The 15925-nt window shown below is 39.5% G+C and overlaps 1 protein-coding gene across 1 annotated transcript in view; it reads left to right on the forward strand.

Moving 5' to 3' along the window:
• The window catches only part of ush2a (usherin), a 198485-nt gene that overhangs the window by 171206 nt on the left and 11354 nt on the right, over nucleotides 1–15925 (forward strand). The window contains exons 74-81 of the mRNA XM_023332326.1: nucleotides 7701–7782; nucleotides 7873–8018; nucleotides 9016–9357; nucleotides 9911–10272; nucleotides 10376–10745; nucleotides 10964–11245; nucleotides 11338–11507; nucleotides 12102–12429. Of these exons, the coding sequence (XP_023188094.1) occupies nucleotides 7701–7782; nucleotides 7873–8018; nucleotides 9016–9357; nucleotides 9911–10272; nucleotides 10376–10745; nucleotides 10964–11245; nucleotides 11338–11507; nucleotides 12102–12429 (2082 nt within the window). The remainder of the gene's footprint in view (nucleotides 1–7700; nucleotides 7783–7872; nucleotides 8019–9015; nucleotides 9358–9910; nucleotides 10273–10375; nucleotides 10746–10963; nucleotides 11246–11337; nucleotides 11508–12101; nucleotides 12430–15925) is intronic.

Here is a 15925-nt window from a genome sequence, read left to right on the forward strand (position 1 = left end):
ACCTTCTTACACAGCTTTACTGAGTTCTCTACATAGATTGGGAAAAGTCTCTTTATGGCTTTGTTTTCATATTTACTTTTTCTTTGTCACTTTTCCACAAAGAACAGATTTCTAGAATGTACAAGTAATATTTTTCTCAACAGATTCTCCTACCTGAGCTGTAGGTCCAAGTGGAGCTGCGCTTTTTCTTTCTTTTTCCTGTTCTTTTCTTTCTTCCTTCCCTCCATTATGTATTTACTCCTTCTTTACATCCTTGCAGTTTCTTTCTGTTTGTCTTTCCAACATTTCTTCCATCATTTGTACCATTCTTTACTTCTGACATTCATTCTTTACTTTCTTCATTGTTTTCCTTCATCCTTTCTTCCCTCATTTTATTTGTACTTTCTTCATGTCTTTCTCTGTCTACAGTTTATCCCTTTCTTTGATCCTGGCTTCTTCCCTTTCTTCTGCCCTTCATTTCTTTCATCCTTTGTTTCATCTTTCTTGTATGAATTATATAAAACATATTTTGTTACAAACTCAAAGGTCGTTCTCTAAGTAGGTGAATTCAAAATAATCCTGAACGCTTAAATAAAACATCCTTCAATAAAATACAGTAGGATTTTTCATATTTGATTTTTTTTTCTTCTTTTTTTTTTTTTTTTTTTTTTTACCTAAAGCAGTAAATCAAACTCTTAACTTCAACTCAGACTGTTAGGATCCTAAAAGTTAAATATCTGTTGAAGATATGTTTTCAAAAACTGTTCCTATGATGCAGATTTCATAAAAAGCTGTTGTGCTTTCAGACTTTTCTTGTATCCTTTCTCTTTAAAACACCTTCTGGCAAGTAAAGACGATAAAAGATTTTAACAGGATGGCAAAATTCACCACTGAGTTCACAAAGGTTGGGAATAAAAAAAAGAAAGGCCCAGATGACAAAATAAGAAGACTTGTGTAGAATTTGTTAGGCCCTCGGTCTAAAAGGCCCCTTACTCAAAGGTTTCCAGCTCTGATTGGAGAGCTCTTACTGCTCTGCATAAACAGCCAAATAATCAGGCTGCAACTCTTCTCCTTACTGCAAATCTTCTCTCTGCCTCCTTGTCTTTTTCAGCACTCCTTCCAGTATCTCTCTTCCTTGAATCCAACACAACATTTCTGTCTGAGGCGTCTCTGCCTCTGTATCAAATTACAGTTTTTATGTTGCACTCATCCACTGTGTTTACCCCCTTCCTTCCCTCTTCTTTTTCCCTCTGTCAAGTGACTTCCTATTTTCCTGCCACTACTCTCACTCGCTCTCCCTCCTCTTGTTCGCTGCCTCTCACACACAGAGTTTCTTGCAGTAATAACAGGTTGTGTGTTATTGTGTCTCTGTCTGTGAAGAGGCCACACCATCCGCTGTAGTGCTCTCCACTTGTTTAAATGGCTGTTTAATGCTGCAGCTGTGATAAAATGGCCATCACTTGAGATGAAGGCTCAGAGTGAATGTGAGTATAAAAGAGAGTGATTAAAAAAAAGCGTTATTGCGTTTCTGATCGCTGGGCCCATTCAACTCTAGAGGAGAAGCTGTTTGGTGTGCTTGTGCATAAGTGACTTCTGTTTGTTTTGATTGATAGTCGGCATTACTTAGTTTTGAAGAGGCCCTCCTGCCTCTGTAATCTGCCTCACAGCATGCATGTGAATGTATGGGTTTGAGTTTGTAATGGATAGGCAATAAGATGTCCAGTATCTGGTAGTGAGGAGAGAGTAATGCCAGGTAAAGACATTACTAGCATAGTCATAACGACTGTTTCTGTAATGAACCCTACATGTGTCATTTAAAAAGTTTGGGTTGTTATTCATATTTTTGTTGACACGGTGCCTTGTAAAAGTGATCATACCACTGAACTACTTTTTTGGTCAAGTTTTGTAATGTTCTACCATCAAACACTGATGCTTTAAATTGAGAATATTATGTGATAAACCGACACAAAGTGCTGTCTATTTGTGAAAAGGCAGGAAAAGGTTGCTTAAAAGTGGGCCATGTTTTCATGTTCATCCCTCTAAGTTACCACCTGATAGGATCACCTTTTGATGCAGCTACAAGTCTTTCCCATAAATAAAGTAGTGGAAGCTGGAATCAACATCCCTCTGACTTGCATTTTAATGATGTACAGTGATTGGGATGCTACAGGTTGCCTTTTGGGCATCAGCTGATTTTTCTCCAGTGTCTATGATGTTTACATTCAGCTTGAAGTTGTTTCAGATGCGTAATTCAGTGAGCACTGTTGAAAAGCATTGTTGTAGTTGAACCTTGTCGAGATGTGAAAATTTTGAAGCTGTATGAATACTTTGCAAGCCCCTACAAATTATTTCATTAGTTCCCAGATTCAATGTGGCTGTATTTGTAGTTGGTAATCAACTTCTTTTCTTTTTAGACTATATGCTTAAAAGCTTTTGTGCAGATAATCAAATGTGCATGAGGTTTAATCAACCAGTCATTCATTTCAAATTGGTCGCTCTGCTAAGTACGGATTATTTTTTATATACGAATTATAAAATTAGGGCATCAATGGAGACCAAACTCTCAATATTTGGAGAGTTCCTCTGAAATTTTAATTTCAGAGGAACTCTCCTAAGTGTATGTCCACTAGTGTTTGTCTAAATCACACACAGAAACACGCGTACATAAGGCATGATATATGCACAGCAAATTCGCTGCTCCTGGGGTCTTGAGCCGCCAAAGCCAATCATAGATGTCGGTGTGAAGCGGGTAAGCCTGCTCCAAGCCCCCACAGTCCCTCTCTACATCGGTGCTGGCCACAGACAAAACGCATGCCTAATGGCACTGTGTCAGTGGGTGTGTCGGCGTGTGGGTGTGTGTGTGTGTCGCACGGAGGGGTGTATGTGTCAGGGTTTGTCTAACGCACCCTGACTAGCAGGGACACCCATGCAGGGCATTTGTAAACAGACACAGGGCAATCGTTCCAGCAGCATTGAATTAGGTATGCACATATAAATATGCAGACACACACACACATTTGGCTTTAGAGCTTGGCATGGGGTGCGATGGATCAGTATGTGGCGCACTGGCTCACCTCAGAAACCTCTGAAAACAATTACTACTCTCACAGGGCTGCTCAGGGCACAGCTTGGACTAATAGACTGGACTATTAAGACGAAGAACTGGACTGAGCAAAATTTGTTAAATCTAAAGAAACTGGTGAAAACATATTTATTAAAAAACATAAGGAAATAAACATTAAGCAGTGCAGTCTTGCATTTTCTGTCCAAAAAACAATTGGGACTCATTCACATGTGTACAAGTCTTTTTTTCCCATGCGTATTTGTTGGTGTATTTGTTGGTTCTCATGTTAAATATGTACGTAAATGAGAGACAAAGAGTGCTTCTGTTTCCGTTCACATGGACACAGGGCAATATGTGTGTAGCCATATGCTAATGCTGGTCTGGCTCTGTCTCTATCTCTCTGCAGGGCCCAGTGTCGGGGCCTTTGTGAGATAATCAGCATAATTCTTTTGACAAATACACATGGTTATTCTTAATTAGTATCACACACTGTCCCTCTGGCTTTACTATGCCTCTCTACCTGAACATCAGAACACACGCAAGCGATCAGCCGCACACATGCAGTTTTAGGGACCCAAGAGTCAGATGGTTGGAAAACAAAACGCGTTTGGATACACACCTGTTAGTATACATGCAAATGCATTCACAAAAACTTGATGACACATCATGGAGGCAGGAGCTCCTTCTGCAAAAGGCTTTTTGTGCAGAAGTGCAAACTGTCTGATGGACTCAGAATGAGAAGAAAAATTAAATAGATTGCTTTCTTGCACTCTGTGCTCAAAGTTGTTTTGAACTCTGTTGGATTGATGAGGGCTTTAATGTCTAAATTAGTACGACCTCTTCCTGTCTTCTCTGTCCATATCATTGTCTTCTTTTTTCTCCCTCTTTCTTATTTACACTATAAATCATTTCCCCCATTTCTTTTCACTTCTTGCTCCTCTCTGTTGCATTTTGTATGATTAACTGGTGACTTTGATCATCGGCGCACATATGCATATGGTGGAGTTCACTGAATTTGAGTTGACAGGAACCCTTTCCTTTCATATCTTGCTCTGCGACTCCTAATGTGATCTTCATAATCTGCCCATTTATTTTCCTTCAGAAAAACGCGTAATAGACTTTTTTTTAATGACAGTTTGGGTTTTTTACAGGTACAGCAGGTAGAGCTTTCAGGCCAGATGTAGAGATAAACGTTTTTTATTGTTCTGATTATTAGCTTGGTAAACCATAGATTGGTGCAAACAGAGTTGATTCGTGGCACAAATCAACTGAGAAAGTTTACATATGTGTCTCATTAGCATCAGTCAAACAAATGGATCTCTGTTTGATAACAATCATCCTCCAATAAGTCAGTATTAATGTTTGAGCTCTAAAATTCCTCTAACATCATTGTTTTTTTTTATTTAACATGGTAAATGCACCTGTATATATAGATGCATCTCTGTAAATTAGAATCTCAAAAGCTATATATTATACATATCAGTTAAAAATGTTAAACTTTTGTTATATTCGTTACTTAAAGTGGATTTTTAATAGTTTGGATGACTGGGTTACAGACAATGTATATCCAAACTGTGTTTTTCAGAATAATACATTATCACATATTTCTACAACAAAAGTTTTGGTCATTTTATGGCCAGATCTTATGACAGAAATGAATTAATCATTGACGCATTTCTTAAGGAGAATAGAGAAAAAAAGTTTATTGCTAAAGAAGCTGGTTGTCCAGAGTAAATCAAAAGTTAAGTGGAAGGAAAAAATGTGAAAGAAAGAAATGCACAAGTATCAAAAATAACTGCAACCTTCTGAAGATTTTGCATCACATGGACATACTTTTCAGCCACCTAAAATTTCTAATTTGGAAATCCTCTTTATGGATTGTACATTATATTCTCCCCCCTTCTTTTTTGAGAAAGTTCAAATTTGATTTCAGTTATTAACCAAAAGAAACTAAATGCATAAAACATCAGTGTGTGACTATTTTTTAACACACACATGTATCATGTGAAGTGAGTCATAAGATTTAAGCAACACAGATTTGTTAGTGCAATCAATTAATGTATAGTGGTGTAGGGTAAAGTAACTATTTTCTGTTTTAACAATGGTGTATATAATGTTAGATGTTTTATGGAGAAATGATGCATGGATAATATAAAGATGATTAATTTTAGGTAGTTGAGTTCCTCAAATTAAATTCTGTTTAGGACCCGTATAATCTTGTGAAGGCAAGGGGAAAAAAACAAAGAAAACTGACTTTATTCATAGAAATTTAAGTCAGAATATGTTAAACCTGACAGAAATTTTAAAGATAGAAGGTCATTCCTCCCGCTGCTTAAGTTTGGTTTAACCTAGTTACGTTAAAAAAAATGTTTTTTCCTTTTTATTTATTTATTTTTTGCAGATTTATTTTTTTGCTTGTGTTACCAACAAATTCACCAACACCTTGGTTTCGTTACATATGTTCTCAGTATGAACGCAAGTGTGTGCATGTATCACAGTAAAGTAGTTATTGTGGGAGTTGTTAATGCAGTGGAATAGTTATGTATTTCAGCAACATTTAATAACAGTCTGTCCACCTGCTTGTGTGTGTGTGGGCGTGCGCGTGTCTGTGTGTTGCAGAGAGCAGCCTGTTAATGCGGTGTGTTTCAGTGATAAAGTGTTTGAATGTATTGCCATCTAGAGGCATGTAGCAGAGTCTCCACGCTCCTATAAAATCTGCCAGCGCCAGATGCTGCTATTGACAATGTGCATATGTTAACCGCTTTATAGGCCACATGCCTCACATATTTCACTGGCTTTTAAGGTAGAGAGATCTCTCATTCTGGCTCACTTAATCTGTCTCTCCCTTTTGCCACATCTATCTTTTTTTTTTCTCTGCAGCTTTAGCCTCCTCCACTCTTTCTTTACTTAACTCAGTTTCTCTTTTCCCCTCCTCCTCTTCCTTTTTTATTTACTTCATTGGTTATTAGCTAACCCACATATTATTGTTCCTTATCAATCTTTCCTAATTGCCTTCCATGTGTTGCCTTACAAAAACTTTTTTTTTAACCTTTTTTTCTACTACATCCTCCTCTTTCTTTTCCCGCTCTCTCACCCCTCCCTGTCTCATTGTGGCTCTCCCTCCCTCTTTTAGTGAGAAGTGCTGTGATTTGCAGAAGGATTTAGCTTGCGTCTAGGTGTCTAGGGGCTTATTAATCCCGTTTTACTGTGAATGAAAAATATGTTGGCTTCCAGACATGAATATAGTGAGTACACGCGTTCTGGTTGTTGTTCAGACAGTTCAGCCTTGGTGCCACGCCACGGTGATTTGTCGGGGATTTCATTTGATTCAGTGAAAATTTGAGCCTTTTTGATCCTGCTACAGCTGCACTGAGTGGGTTACCAGTTAATCTCTTTACATATGCTCTGTTATGTGCAAGCAAAATGTGATCTGCAGCCTCAACACTTGAAAGAAGCATACCCTCCTGTGTTATGCATTCACACAAACGCAGAGATATCACTCTCATAGCTGCTTCAGAGCTCCCAGTTAAAATCAAACACAAAGACTGGGTATAAATGCTACATCCTGGAGCCTACTGCTCCCAGACTTCCATGTCATCGCACGCCAGGGCCTTTTGAATCAACAGTGTCTTTTATCAATTAGTAAATGGTGTTTTCACTGTATCAAACACGCATACACACCCCTCCTGCATCTGCCAGGGTGTTGGGCTGGGTCCCACTGCCTAAAGCTACTGGCACACACCCTGGTTTTGTGTGTGTTTGTGTATATGATATGAAATGGTGCATGTGTGACATAAATACTTAATCTGGAAGCTTTGAGTTCTCCCACCAGGGACAGCCGATTGCCTGCTACATTTCTCTCTGCCACTAAGGCATGTGTTTCTTACTTGACCGTGGCAGTCTGGATGTTGAAACACTGATATCACAAATCCCATGTTATGTCATCTTAGTTTCCATTCTTCCTTTTCATTCCTCTTTTAATAGTTGGTACTCTGGTTCCATTCACACAGGATTTGTGTGAACAGTAACTAATTTCCTCTGGCTGGGTGTCAGGTTGGCATTTGCCCCACTTGATCAGTTTTCCTCTGTTGTCTTTTCACTCTTTCACATGTATTCTTGACTTAAAACCATCTTTCCATAGATATCCCATTTATAACACGTGAAAATTCTTCAAATTGTGACTTTTCTGAATACAACCATAATGATGGACATGTCAAAATAAGACTTGAATTTTGTTTTTGTTTTATAATGTCATAAATACTAACGAAAATCAGTTGGCACTGCATGATTGGTTAATTTTTGCATTTAAAAATTAAAAATTTTAAAGTTTCAAGTTTTAATTTCAAGTGACAAAATGCAGCTTTTCCATGTTCTCCAACCTTGGATCCAAAATGGTCCATCTGTGTGTAAACATACTGCAGTAAAATAAAATGAAATAAAGTTTTAGGTTTAAGCACAGCAAAAATCACTGATCAATGCGATTTCACCACTAATCTTTTTTAAATGTCGGTTCTTAGTCACTCAACATTCTAGTTAATTTTAGCCTTTACTTTAAAAGACATTGTACCAAAAATTGTTCAGAGTGCCACTAAAGTCAGCGGTTTTTTGTATCAGAGTTTGAAAATAATGGTTCTATAACTTGTTTTCCGTCTCTTAGGGTTCAGTGTTGGAGGCAGCAGTCTTTGGTCTTGACCCATTCAGTCCATACCGTCTTCGTGTGGAAGCTGTGAATGGGGCAGGTGGTTTGGAAGCTGAAAAGAACATTTTAAATATTCGGAGTGAATTGTGAGATAAACCTGAAGGAGTCTGATTGTTTTGTACCACTTCAGGCAGCGTTTCCAGTCTGTGGGTGGAGGTCAAGACCCTGGAGGCTTCTCCAACTGGCCTGGGGAACTTTACAGTGGAACAGAGAGAGGAGGGCAGAGCATTGCTGCTCAGCTGGGATGAGCCACAGGCTCCAAACGGAGTCATCACGGTACGGAACCAAGACCAGGGTTGTCGTGACACTCAAATTTGAAAGTCGGAGGCGGGAGGGTTTGGTGCCTATCTCCAGCAGTGATTTGGCAAGGGGCGGGGTACTCCTTGGACGGGTCGCCAGTCAATCATAGAGCAACACAGGAGAAATAACGTGCATGCACACACTCACACTTCACAACAAATTAGAGAAAACAAATAGCCTGTTTCTGGGCTGCAAGAGGGTCTGTGGAATGCCACATAACCGTCAATTTAGGGGAAAAAAACTGCATAGCAAAACAGTTGACAAGATAACACGAGGCGTTATTATCTTTATGGAAGTCTGTACCTTGGATTCAGTTGCGCAGTTAGTTGGAACACTGATTGATTTACTGTGTGTGCATGTATCTGGGCTGCACAAAGTTTTTTTCAGGATCTGGTCCATAACGTGTCTGTCTTTAAGATGGTTTGCCAGGGTTGTAGAGTTTTTTCTAGTCCCCACTCTGTAGCATAATACCAGGACTTATTGGCATCCTGTGACTTTAACTGTTTGTCTGCTCTTACATTTGAATTTTTGTCTAAAGAGGGTTGCAAACTCTCATCTCTGTACATGCTTCCCAAATTAGTGGAGTTTTAAATTTTCATCAGCAGTTATGAGGATGTGTTGAACTTCACGGGGATGGAAACACTTCATGTTGTACGTAGGAAGTACCTTTAAGCAGTTTATTTATATTTATATATTGAAATATGGATTATTTTAACTATCTTATGTGAGACAAAATCACAGACTAAGAGTAGGGTGAAGGTCATCATAGCAGCAACATTTAGACGTTGTATTGGTTCTCCTTTGTCGTTTATTATAGCTGATATTTTTGACATGTTTTTATTAAATCTGCAAGTACTTTAGCAATACAACAAACACATCGTGAATGGTAGAAAAAATTCATACAAAACCTTGTCTGCAGTGTCCCATCTGCAAAGTTTCTAACTGTCTTCTTTCCCCATATCCGTCCATCCAGATGTATAATCTGTACAGTGAGGAGAACCTGGAGTTCAGCGGGCTTTCAAGGAGTTTCCTGTTTCGTCGTTTGGAGCCGTGGACTGTTTACTCTCTGACTCTTGAAGCCTGTACTGCAGCAGGCTGCACGCTCAGCCCTCCTCAGCACATCACCACTGCAGCTGCCCCACCGGCTTCCCAGCTGCCCCCTAGGCCTCTTTCTGTCAGCGCTGATCAGGTGTCGCTCACCTGGGATCCTCCATCACAACCCAATGGACCAATTGGAGAATATTCTCTGCTTGGAAGGAGTTTGGAGGAGAGGGGAAAGCTACGAAATAATGAAGAGGATACTGATGGAGGAAAGGTAGAAGAAATATTGGTTGTAGTTAAATATACTGCAGTAAGCAATTAGTCAATTAATCGCATGATGTATTTAAAATAGCTAGATTATTTTCATTCCCATGAATGAAAATATGTTTTGAAGGGCAATGTTGTTTACAGAATCATCTGATCTATTTTATTTATGGTTTTATTATCTATTTTCTGTTTTATTTGGTTGTTGGTGTTTTTAAATTAATGTTTATTGAGTTTTGAGAAAACTAACTTGCATTATTAAGCCATTATCAAAATTTTACTTGACAATTGTCTCAAAGCAACAATATTGTTGTTTCCCTCAATAAGTATTAGTATCAGTCAGTAAAATTTGTTAGCATGACAGGCCTAATGGTGACAAGCCATAACATTCAACTTAAAGGTTTCCTGAAGGAATATTTTAGGGTTTTGATTTAACTCTCATAGTTAATAACAATGCAGTTCCACCTAGAAGAACATGCTTTTGCAAAGTTTATTTCTGTTTCAAATAGAATTTAATTCTTAACTTAAACGCCTACCTTTATCATCAATCATGTCTCCTACAGGTGCTCTTCACAGGATTATCCCCACAGGAAGCTGAGGGTCTCTCCTACACAGTAACTGGTTTACGTCCCTGGACCCAGTACGAGTTCAGTGTCTGTACTCACAACCCAGCGGGACACACCTGCAGCCCCTGGATCACTGTAACAACCAGACAAGCCCCTCCTCGTGGTCTAGCCTCTCCGACAGTGAGACACGTCCATGGTCGGCCCAGTGAGGTGGTGGTGTCCTGGACTCCTCCGTTGGAGCCAAATGGGGTTCTGCAATCCTACAGGATACAGAGAAATAATGTCAACTTCAAGTTCAGTTTTGATCCAACTATCTTGACCTACACAGACGAAGACCTGCACCCATTTTCAACATATAGGTATTAAGTGTTTTTTGTTTCCATTAATGTATCTCTCATCATATGTGCAGATAAAATAAGCCAAGAAAAATAAACAAAAAAGCTTTAATTTATTCTCTCATAGCTATTCAGTGACAGCCTGTACCTCGGAGGGATGTACAACCAGCCCCCAGACCAAAATCACAACGCTAGAGGCCCCACCCGAGATGGTGGAACCCCCCACCGTGAATGCCATAACCTCTCATCATATAAACGTTTCATGGAATAAACCTCTGATGCAGAACGGACAGGTGACAGAATATGTGCTGAAACTGAACAACAAAGAGGCGTATCGTGGAAGAGACCTCAATGCAGCACTGTCATATCTGCAGCCACATACATCCTATCAACTGGTTATCTTGGCATGTACTAGAGGCGGCTGCACTGCAAGCAGCACAAAAACCGTAGTTACTGAGGAAGCTCCCCCGACTCACCTGGCTGCCCCAACTCTTAAGGTGCTTTTTAAAATCTCTAACTTGAAATTGAAACCAATTTTTTAGTCAATGAATTATTGAAAAATCATTGAAAAATCTGTATGAAGGAGAGAATAAACATAATGTTCAATTGCGAATTAGTTTTTTTGTGCAATATAAAGAACCTTTTATTGATTTCTTGTTACTTAATTATTACCTATCGACCCTGTTTAATGTATTTTTCTTCAACTACATTTCAGGTAACTGGCCCAGAGTCAATTGAGATAACGTGGAGACCCCCCAATCATCCTAATGGGATCATCACCGGATACGAGCTGCGCAGAGATGGTGAAGTTATCTACATCGGCAGAGACATGCATTATCATGACTTCACTCTCATACCAAGTATGGAGTACAGCTATGTTGTCAGAGCCAACAATAGCAAAGGAGCTGTCAGCAGCGAAGTAGCCACAGCAAAGACTCATCAATCAGCCCCGTCTGGTGTAGGTTTCCCAACACTGACATCACTGGAGGCAACCCAGGTGGGTCAATCTTTTTTAAGCGACTCCAAATCAAGAGCTCTAGAAGTTGTGGTTGAACATTTTTGACGCTGTTTTGTTGTTTTTCTTACCAGGTCGGAGTAGAGTGGCAGACGCCAGCTCGTCCTAATGGAGACATTGTGAGCTACTCCGTGTATCTGAGAGATCCAGTCCATCTTAACATCACCAGTTCTGTCTTCACTCCAGAGGACAGCGCCTTTTTTGACAAACGAATCATTCTGCATGGGTTGGGTCCCTACCATAGGTCAGTCTGAGTGGATTTCAGTCAGTGATTCCACCTTTTCTTCCGGTCTCCAACAGATGACGTCAGGGCTTTAATTTTGGTCAAGGACCTTTGTTCAAATGCACAGCTTTTGTCCACACAGGCTTTGTGCAGGTGAAAATTTATTTGGGCCTACCCCTTGAATGTTTTTGTCCCATAAACAGCAAAATGTTGGGCCTGGGCAATGATGGTTAATTGCAAGAGGCCTGGTATGTTCAGCTTGATGATTCAATCATTTTCACAGGCAGAAAGACTTTTTTTACCTTTGCTATCAGGGGTGAAGAGGAAACCACATAAAAGCCATATTTACGCACTTATTCTGGTGTATCATTTTCAAACTGCTTCACATTTGTGCACTGCTTTGTGCTGGCCACATTACATCCCCCATTTGTGGGTGTAATGCTACAAATGTGGAAAACTTTGCAAGATGGGATTCACATATCAAAGAGACAAGTCAAGAAAAAGCATTTTTCTTTAAATGTGTCTGATTTAGTCTATTATTGGACATTTTTCTTTTAAAGAAATTTCCCATGTACATTCCTTCTCTTAAAAGTCTATATATTTTAATCTCTGTAGGTATGAAGTGAGGGTAGAGGCTTGCACAGAACTGGGCTGTTCCTCCAGTGACTGGTCCTCCATTCTCACACTGGAGGCTCCCCCTGCTGGTCAGCCGGCGCCACTCTTAGATCTCACCTCTGACCCCCATACTGGCCTGCAGACGAGCTTTCTTCTCACCTGGTCTCCCCCGGGTCAGTCGAATGGTAGGATCCTACATTACGAGGTGCACCGCAGGCAGAATTTCTCGGAAACAGACAAGACGAGTTCAGCAACAGTTGTTTACAGGAATGTCTCTGCATCATTCAAAGATGGCGGACTCCAGCCTTACACAGCATACCAGTACCAGGTAAGATGAAAGGTGTATTTTGAAAAGTTTTATCTGTAAAAGAAAAGCAATCTAGGTGATTAACCTAAACTAGTACTGAAAGACTATTTGTGTGGATAATTGGGTCCAGGTTAGACACCCCCCAAAATACAGGCTGCAACAGAAATGTAAACACTATTTGACACAATACAGAGTAAATTCAGTGTGAGCCTCATTGTAAACAGGACTGTGAGGTTTTGCAGTAAAATTTATTTTAAACACCTCTTCCTAAATACAATAACATCATGCTACAGCACCATGTTACCCAGCACCTATTATCCCCAACAATCACAAACACACTAACACACATTCACATAACTAATCAGACAGGTGTTAAATGGAGCACTCCATAATCATGCTGTTGTGCTTGTGCATTGGCACACTAATTGACAGGTTAGCCCTTTGGAAGCAACAATAACATTAGCATTCCTGCCTGTCAGACGTATGAGCCGAGGCCAGAGAACGGATGTAATTGATTGAGTTTGCCTGATTGTGGTGCCGTCTTTATTTACGAGACTTCTAATTTATGACATAAGAAGGGAGTGAAGGAGGAGCTTTGGGAGATGACGAGTGGGCAACGGAGCCATTAATCACTGGGCCCTCTGAGCACCCCACTTCCTGATTACCAGCCAGCCAATCGAATTAACTGTCAGCCTGCTTGGTAACAGAGCTCGTATTGGAAAGACCTTTTAATGGTGACCGCTACATGTCCCTGGAGAATTTGGCAGTGCAGGGAGGATTGAAGTGGTTGGACAACATGCTATGTGTAAGTTGGTGATGATCATATACAGTTCAGGAAACTAATTTTCTACCAAAAAGTTTTCCTCCAACCACTTTATCTCGCTTCTGTTTTCTGTCTCTTTATCCGTTTTATTTCCATTAGCGTATCTAGCTGTTCACTCACCCATCCACCTGTTTTTAATTCTGTGTTGATGTCTGGCCGCTGCACTTTCTCTGCATGTGCTTCAAGCGTACACAAGGACGAGTCAGTTCAGTGTAGCACACCACAGCTTGTAGAGAGAAATCATATTAGGCTAATTACACTGGGTCATAAGCTCCTATTGACAGCTTTATGCGTGCTTTTAATTACTGCCCACTTTCACACAACTTAGCCCCTTCACCCCAAGTAGATGCACCCGCCAAGTTATTGTGTCGGCCTATCAGAGCACTAAAACCGAGCCTGCTGTCCCGCCATCCAATAAAAATGCTCAAATCCTGCCTGGAAGTGTACTGAAGTCGTTTGTTGCCATGGCGGCTCTTTTGCTGCCGTGGCAGCTTGCAGGATATATTTTTATTTTGTGTCTAACAAGCCAAATCATGGCCCAATAGGAGGCAAGAAGACAAGAGTGGAGAAAAGGCTGTAAAAAGTTTGTAGATGATATAAGGACGAAGGCATGAGCTGTACCTTTTTAACACTGGATCAAGGGCGAGGTGATGTGGGCTGACTTTAAATTTTAACATTTATTCCCTGTTCTGACTATGTGGCACAAACTTTTTATTATCACTCAAAGTCGTAAGTGGTTTTAACTTTGTTGCTATGGAGAAGAACAGAGATGTTGCTGGGTAAAAATGTGTCATTCTTAACCAGTTTTGTTTCTTTCTGAATTCACACTGATGAGTTAATTCAAGCTAAGTGGAAAAAGACGCAACTTGGATATTATATTGTATGTGCAGTGAGATCTGTTGTTTTTCTAAATGAGTAATTAATTACAATAATGGTTATGGTGGTAGATGAGTTTAGCATTGAACTTCACAGACAAGAACTAACTGTTCACAGAAAGAAAAAATATGTACGAATTCATGTTCTCATTTAATTGTGAAAATATAACTTTTGGTCAGATGAGACCATTATGAAACACAGTAGTGGCAACGTCATTAACAGGGATGCGTACAGCAGGAAAACAAGACTTCTGACTCGGTGGACATTCACTTTTCAGCTGAAAGCGATGACAAACATTTAAACCAGAGCAGCAATGGAATGGCATGAATCAGCACTTTCATGTGTTGGAAAGGTCCAGTCAAGATCCACACCTAATCCCAGTTAAGAATCTGACTGGTCCTATGCTATTTTGTGAACAGAGAATGGAGAAAACTTCTGTTTCTGGATATTCAAAACTGGTAGAGACATTTCCTGATAGACTTAGAGCCACAATTTTGACTCAGTGGCTGAATATAAATGCATGCAAAACATTTCAGATTTATATTTGTTGAAAGCAGTTCACTATTCTTTTTTTTCTTTCCTTCTGACAAAATATGAAATAGGTTTGAAATGCACTACACTTTTCATCTGATTTTGTGCCGTGGATCAGTGGGCAAAACAGTTATCTTTTAAATTGTAAGGTTGTTGGTTCACTTCCAGCCACATGTCTGGGCAATTGGTACTTAACCCTAAGGTGTATTAATGTGTGTGCATGTGGCTTTAGTGTAAGGTGCTTTGAGTGGTCAACATTACTGGAAAAACTCTATATTAGTTCACCAGTCCATAATAATTTGAGAACTATTTCCTAAACTTTTAAATTGTTAGAAAAATTTAATTGTAGATTAATCTTACTATTATCCTACCAATGCTGCCTTTAAGTTTCAGATGAAAACATGCTTAGGTTCTTTCAGGAAGAACAATGTTAACATGAACAGTTTTGATCACTTTCACCATGAACATCATAGCATCTAAATATTTATTCAATATGTAACTAAAATCTGAGTTGTTTTTTTCCCTTATTTTGCACAAAGAACCACCTCAGTACATTATATCTACAGCTTTAAACTAAACAGCCAATATGGATGAATATAATAAAAAAGCTTCTTTACTCTGTTGATAATATATTTCTTTAAAAAGTGATTGTGTCTCTGTTAAAAGCTACAAACGGGAGCCATTTTGTTTCACTCTGTGTATTACTATTGTTGAACTATGAAAACTGACCTTAAATGAGGCAAGTCCTCGAGATATTTCATCTTTGATGAAGAGGTCACATCAAAGAGGTCTTTGATGAATTGTCCGTTCATTCTTGGAATAATCTGATAGACCTGCTCCTCATTTAAAGTTTCACCACAGTTCCATGTTTTCTCTAACTGAATAATGGCTCTCACTGTAGTTCACTGGAATCCCAAAGTTTTAGAAACTACTCTGTAACACTTTCCAGATCGACAGATATCAGTAAGTGTGTTTCTCATCTCAAATTACTTTAGCATGGGACATGATGTGTTGCTTTTGGAGATCATTTGACCTTTTCAAATAAAAAATTTAAATGGAAAATGCATTTTCAATTGCACACATTGGAATCCCTTAAAGCTAATAAGTAATACATTATCACTCTGGTTTCACAACATGTATCTTGCTTCTCCTGCTTGCATCTTCACATCTTTTCATCCTTCCCTCCTCCTCTCAATCTCAAGTCTCTCCATCTTCTGCTCTTCTTTCCCCTCTCCCTCCTCAGTCCATCTGTGCTGTCACTTAGATCAATCAGTCTGATTGATTACG

This window comes from Xiphophorus maculatus, chromosome 4 (genome assembly GCF_002775205.1).
Source record: "Xiphophorus maculatus strain JP 163 A chromosome 4, X_maculatus-5.0-male, whole genome shotgun sequence".
Taxonomy (NCBI): Eukaryota; Metazoa; Chordata; class Actinopteri; order Cyprinodontiformes; family Poeciliidae; genus Xiphophorus; species Xiphophorus maculatus.